The sequence below is a fragment of the Rhinoraja longicauda genome, chromosome 29, assembly GCF_053455715.1.
Source record: "Rhinoraja longicauda isolate Sanriku21f chromosome 29, sRhiLon1.1, whole genome shotgun sequence".
Classification (NCBI taxonomy): Eukaryota; Metazoa; Chordata; class Chondrichthyes; order Rajiformes; family Arhynchobatidae; genus Rhinoraja; species Rhinoraja longicauda.
In genome coordinates, this window is record NC_135981.1 from 1,017,719 (window position 1) to 1,024,527 (window position 6,809).

At 51.3% G+C, this 6,809-nt stretch overlaps 1 protein-coding gene across 1 annotated transcript; it reads right to left on the reverse strand.

The window, feature by feature from the left end:
* Nucleotides 1-330: 330 nt before the first annotated feature.
* On the reverse strand, nucleotides 331-6,043 carry LOC144607537 (eukaryotic translation initiation factor 1b-like). Its single transcript, XM_078424430.1, has 4 exons — nucleotides 5,762-6,043; nucleotides 4,817-4,980; nucleotides 3,695-3,796; nucleotides 331-1,708 (listed from the first exon to the last, which is right to left on the reverse strand). The coding sequence occupies exons 1-4, from the start codon at nucleotides 5,790-5,792 to the stop codon at nucleotides 1,664-1,666; spliced, it is 342 nt and encodes a 113-aa protein (XP_078280556.1). The 5' UTR covers nucleotides 5,793-6,043; the 3' UTR covers nucleotides 331-1,663.
* Between the last annotated feature and the right edge of the window lie 766 nt (nucleotides 6,044-6,809).

Genomic DNA, 6,809 nt, shown 5'->3' on the forward strand with positions numbered 1-6,809 from the left:
CTTCATCTCTGGTTGCCTTTCATTTCAACTCTCAATTGGCACTCCTTCACTGCCACACTGAGGCTAAACTCAAACAGCCCACGTTCTGCTTGGGTTGCCTACAACCCAACAGTATCAACATTCCATTTTTGATAACTACACTCCCCCCCCTTTCCATCCCACTCCCTCCTACTGAGCCTAGGATCTCTCTTCTCCCCCTCTGACCCCACCAACCTTCCCTTACCTGGTTCCACCTCTACCTTTCACCTGGTTCCAATGGCCTAAGCTGCCCTTTGGTTCCCCCCCCCCACCACAAAATATCAGTTTCCACCCATCACCTACCCTCCCTCTCTCTCACCTCTGCGTACCGAGGGTCTGCACTCAGTCCTGATACTGGGTCCCAGTCCAGCACTTTGATCCCACAGATGATGCTCAACCTACAGAGCTCATCCAGCACTTTGGATGCTCCAGATTCCAGCATTGGCAGTCTCTTGCATCTCCAAGCTGCACCAACCAATGGATAATGAGCAGAGCCATTCCGACATTAGATGATTTGAGATAGTTTCACTATAGCTCAGTAAACACGACAAGAAACTAAACTGAACTCAGAGATAGATGCAGGGAAACAGACCCTTCAACCCACCAAGTCCGTGCCGACCAGCAATCTCCGCACACTAACACTATCCTACACACTGGGGACAATTAGCAATTTTACCGAAGCCAATTAACTGACAAACCCGTACGCCTTAGGAGTTTGGGAGGAAACTCGAGCACCCGGAATAAACCTATGCCGTTACCAGGAGAACGAACAAACAGCACCTGTAATCAAGATCTAATCTGGGTTTCTGCCACTCCAAGGCAGCAACTCTACCGCTGCACCACCATGCCACCCTTAAATATAGTGATTTTGCATCAAGGACGTTGAAACCATCACTGGTACAATGAGGTATTTTGTATTGACAATAAGGATATGGTCCGGGTTAAAATAATATTCTCCACTGATTAACCCCACACATCCCACCTCCTCCTCTTCCTGAAGATTCATGATAACAATGCCCAAGTCAGAGTGTGGAAACAGGTCCTTCACCTCAACTTGCCCACACCGGCCAACATGTCCCATCTACACTTTTCCCACTTGTCTGTGTTTGGTCCATATCCCTACAGACCTGTCCTATCTATGTACCTGTCTAACAGTTTCTTAAATGATGGAATAGTCCCAGCCTCAACTACCTCCTCTGGCAGCTCGTTCCATACACCCACCACCCTATGTGTGGAAAAAGTTTCCCCAGAGATTCCTATTTAATCTTTTCCCCTTCACCTTAAACCTCTGTCCTCTGGTCCTCGATTCCCCTACTCTGGACATCCACCTGATCTATTCCTCTCATGCATGTGTCAGAACAGGTTTCTCAAGCGGGCTTTATTATTATACATTATACAAAAAGGAAGTACAACAAAAGTTCTAACATGTGCTTTTAAAAGGGAGTACAAACATTACAAAACATGTTAAAAGTTAACTGGGACAAAGGCAAAGGCATCTCGAGGGTTTGCTGCAGAGGCTGCAAGGTTGAACTGCCCATTCTGCAGCTCAGGCACCACCAGTCAAGCCTCCTCTCATCAAAACATACAGTCCACAAGTCAGAGCCTAGCATTATCAAGCAGGGGTGCAGACATGGGATGGCGTCAATTAGAATCCATGGACCTTGAGTTGCTCTTCCTTCACAATGCCAACCTGCAGGTCAAATGAAACATCAGCCTTAGTTACATAACATCCCACATTCTTCCCAGGTCAGTTTAGTTCATTGTCACTGTACCGAGCGAGGTACAGTGAAAAGCTTTTGTTGCGTGCTATCTAGTCAATGGAAAGACAATATGCGATTGCAATTGAGCTATTTATAGTGGGGACAGATATATGATAAGGGAATAACATTTAGTACAAGTTTATAGTTAAAGAAATATTGCTGAAGGAGTGGCGATTTAAAAGGGTGGAGCAATTGTAGATCTGCTTCTGTGACCAGGATGCAAATAGTCAGGGTCAGGCACCCACCCATTGGTAGAACAAGGCAAAACTAGGGCCAATGCAGTCAATACCCACCCTCGCTCAAAGTCACGCAAACCACTCACAGGGCCATTTACCACTCCCAGGGGAGAACAAGGAGGGAAATCACAACCCAGGTCCACAAGGTATTGGTGGGCAAGATATTGGATTCATTTAAGTTAGAGATACAGTGCCGACAACCGAATCCACGCCGTCCAACGATCCCCACACATCAACACAATCCTACACACCGGGGACAATTTACACTTTTATCCAGCCAATTAACCTACAAACCTGCACGTCTTTGGAGTGTGGGAGGAAACAGAGCTTCGCAGAGAAAACCTACACAAAAAATAGACAAATTGCTGGAGTAGTTCAGCAGGTTAGGCAACATCTCTGGAGAACATGGATAGGTGGTGTTTTAAGGGACTGTGTGCCTTCGTTTGCAAACCAGAATTGTGAGTTACTCAAGCTTCCGGCATCTACAGTCCCTTGTGTCCCCATTATACTACATGTTCACCAGCGATGTTGCGGTACTCTTGGTTCCAGAGCCTTTATGGATTAACCCATTTGCCAGACCATTGCCTCCAAGAGGAGTCCAACGGAACTGGGCTAGTCCACCTACGCCACCGAGAAGCCAGGATACCGGCAAAGCCAGCGGTGGGAATGCACCTGCCACCCCAGCCATGCCGGAGTTCCAGAGTCCCGGACAGAGGTGACAAATTCAACGTGTGGGAAAGGAAACTGCAGATGCTGGTTTAAATCGAAGGTACATACAAAATGGTGGAGTAACTCAGCAGGTCACCCATTCCTTCTCTCCAGAGATGCTGCCTGAGCCGCTGAGTTACTCCAGCTTTGTAGGAGCCTCACCCAGCCAAGGCTCCACATTTTCAGGGAGACTTCCCGGGGGGGGGGGGGGGGGGGGGGGGGTGATTGTGGCACTTGTGATTTTGTCTGGATTGAAGGAAATGTCAGACCATCAAGTTGCTGGAAAATTGATGATGGACCTGCATTCGCCATTTTATGAGTGTAGAAATCAGTTACAACAGTGGTGTCCAAACTTTTTTCAAAGAGGGCCAGATTTGATAATGTGAAAATACCCAAGGGCCAATGTTCCCCTCCCCCCCCCCGGACCTTTAACTAATGTGCTCCCCCCCTCCGGACCTTTAACTGATGCGCTCCCCCCCCCCCCCAGACCTCGCGTCTGACAATCCGTAGATCGGGCAGTGCTGACCGCCGGGAGATGTAGTCGCCGTCACCTTTCCCGCTGGGGGGGGGGAATGCGGCACCCACCCGACTGACGGGAGCGCCTGCCAATGAGCGTGCGGGGTGAGGAGAGCTCAGCTGCTGCTCTCCCGTGTCGTGTCCCCCCCCCCCCCGCACGCCCTCAACCCCGCCGCCGGGAAGTGTACCTTCATTCTGTTAGGCAGTGCTGGCGGGCCATAAATAATACATTGTAAGACAGAAGCTGCGGGCCGTATAAAATCTGACCTCGGGCCGCGATTGGCCCCCGGGCCGGACTTTGGACATGTCTGAGTTACAAGGTCACTTGGCCCGATTGGCCCCCAGGCCGGACTTTGGACATGTCTGAGTTACAAGGTCACTTCCAATGACAGATGTGCGAGTACATTGCACCCAGGCAACAGCATCAGGCATGCAGTTATGTGAAGCAGCCATTACCTCCACCAGTAACTTGCAGATGTTCTTGCGTTGGTCTCCTTGCAACTGGATCACCTCCCCGTACTCAGGATGTTCAATCACAGTGCCATTGCAGGCAAATTCCTGCAGGAACAGCATCGCTCAGTTTAGTTTAGAGATACAGCACGGAAACAGGCCCTTCGACCCACATTTCAGAATAGAAGGACCGCAGATGAACATAACAGTGAGAACACTTTCCACAATCTTGCCCAACTTGCTGCACTCTATTTTTCTTTCAGTTTGATTTTTCATTCCATTAATATCCTTGTTTAGTCTAAAACCTTTCTCAGCTGATTTCTAAATGTAAACTTCCCATCTCGCATTTACATTCAAACTATTTCTAAGAGTACTGGGACACTAATACTAGTTGTCAATCTAACACCCAAACCAAAAGCCACCGACAACAGTGTGACTGCATGATGACAGAGATTCCATCCACTGGGGTCTGACGTTTACGCGAGGCAGTCTACAAAATCCCCCCAACCTTGCCTTGTATCTCAGTTTACAATAGGAACGGTTGCTGCGAGATTAGCACTGACATGAATACAGCATGCCAATAGATCTGTCGGCCCACCACGTCCTACCTTCATAAGTTAGGCCGTTCGGCCCATCAAATCCACTCCACCCTTCAATCATGGCTGATCTATCTCTCCCTCCTAACCCCATTCTCCTGCCTTCTCCCCATAATCCGGCACCTGTACTAATCAAGAATCTATCAATCTCCACCTTACAAATATCCGTTGACGTGGCAAAGAATTCCACCCATGCTGACAGTGGAGAAATTTAAACTGTACATCTGCCTGCACATGGTCCTCGCACTCAATTCCTGGCCTGTTCATTGTCCAGCAAGATACCTTTAAACAATTTTGAAGAAGTGTCTCGACCCGAAACGTCACCCATTCCTTCTCTCCAGAGATGCTGCCTGTCCCGCTGAGTTACTCCAGTATTTTGTGTCATCTACCTTTAAACATTGCTGCTTCCACCACTTGCCTCAGGATTTGGTCTCAGTCTGACAATAGACACAGCCCAGGACAGAAAGACCAATACACCTGACTGATGACGGCTAGCATTGCCCACACCATCTGTTGGGCTGAAGGGTTATACCTTTTTGAAGTGCTTGACGAGTTTCTTCTTGTCATACTCATCAGCAATGCCCTGGACCGTAGTGAGGGTTTTCCGCCCGTTCCTCTGTTGGATCCTTATGTGTATGTAGTCCTCAGTCCCAGATGGGAGGAGATCATCACCCTTAAGTGCATCAGCAAAGGGATCTGCAACAGCAATGGTGGTAGGGTCATCAAGTCACAGTGTGGAAACAGGCCCTTCAACCCAACACACCAACCAACATGCCCCATCTACACTAGTCCCACCTGCCCATGTTTGGCCCACACCCCTCCAAACCTGCCTAATTGTCCCTGCCTCAACTACCTCCTCCAGCAGCTCATTCCAAACACCCACCACCCTTTGAGGAAAAAGTTACCCAACAGATTCCGATTAAATCTTTCTCCCTTCACCTGAAACTAAGCCGTCTAGTTCTCGATTCCCCTACTCTGGGCAAGAGACTCTGTGACTCCACCCGACCTATTCCTCTCATGATTTTTTACACCTCTATAAGATCACCACTCATCTTCCTGTGCTCCAGGGAATAGTCCCAGCCTGGCTCAACCTCTCCCAAGAGCTCAGACCCCAATAGCTTCGAAACAGTTATGGATGCAATGAAAAAATTCCGAAACTTAACGCTGGAGATTGGGGAGAATTCAAAGTGGAGAAATTTCCCCTTGAAGAAGATGTAAAGTTGGACAATACTCTCAACGCGAGAGGCGCTGCCCAACCAAGTTGGTCCCAAAGCACCAGATGCAGGAGAAAGGGGACAGCGTTCAGAGCGAGATAAACACACAATCAAAATTTGGTTCCGGCTGTAGCAAAGTTTGACAACAGTCGGTCCCGTCCGGCCACGCCCCCGTCATGTCCCGTAAAGTCCCACCCCCGTCCCGTCATGTCCCGTCCCGTCCCATCATGTCCCTCCGCCGTCCCGTCCCGTCCCGGACTCACCGAAGCTGTGCAGGTTCTGGCAGGCGGACATACGCCGTAGCGGGCGGGCGGGCGTGAGCGAGTGGGCTGGAAGGAGGGAAGCGGGTCGCGGTGTGGCACGGTGCTGTGAGCGGCGGCGGCGGCGGGGGGTCGCGGTGCTGTGAGCGGCGGCGGCGGCGGGGGGTCGCGGTGCTGTGAGCGGCGGCGGCGGGGGGTCGCGGTGCTGTGAGCGGCGGAGGCGTGCACGGTCCCTACTTCAGCTCTGCCCGCTTGCTGCGGACTGCGCCGCCTGACGTCAGCGCGCCCTTATATAGGCAGCGCCACGCCGCGCCGCACGTCACCAAACGCCGCTCACGTCAGCGGCCCTGTGACGCGCAGCGCCGGACCTCACTGACCCCGCCCTGACTCCGCGTTGCCGCCCGCTGGCTTGTGACGTAACGCGCAGGCGGACCGCCCCGCCCGCTACGCCCCGCCCCGCCGCTCCCCGCTGCGGCCCGCCCCTTCCCTATGCGCCCCGCCCCTTCCCGCTGCGCCACGCCCCTTCCTGCTGCGCCCCTCCCGGCTACGCCCCGCCCCTTTCCGCTGCGCCCCGCCCCTCCCCGCTGCGCCCGCCCCTTCCCGCTGCCTTCCTGCAGCGCCCCGCCCCACCTCGCTCCGCCCCGCCCCTTTAATTTTTTATTTTACTTTTACTTTTTATTTTAATTTTTATATTTATTTTTATTTTAAATGTTATTTTCCTTTTCCTTTTCTTTTCCTTTTCCTTTTCATTGAGTGATACAGCACGGAAACAGGCACTTCGGCCCAACTTGCCCACACCGGCCAACATGTCCCATCTGCACGAGTCCCACCTGTCTGCGCTTGGTCCATATCCCTCCAAACCTGTCCTATCCATGCACCTGTCTAACTGTTTCTTAAACGTTGGGGTAGTCCTTGCCTCAACTACCTCCTCCTGCAGCTTGTTCCATACACCCACCACCCTTTGTGTGAAAAAGTTACCCCTCAGATTCCTATTAAATCTTTTCCCCTTCACCTTGTACCTATGTCCTCAGGTCCTCCATTCCCCTATTTT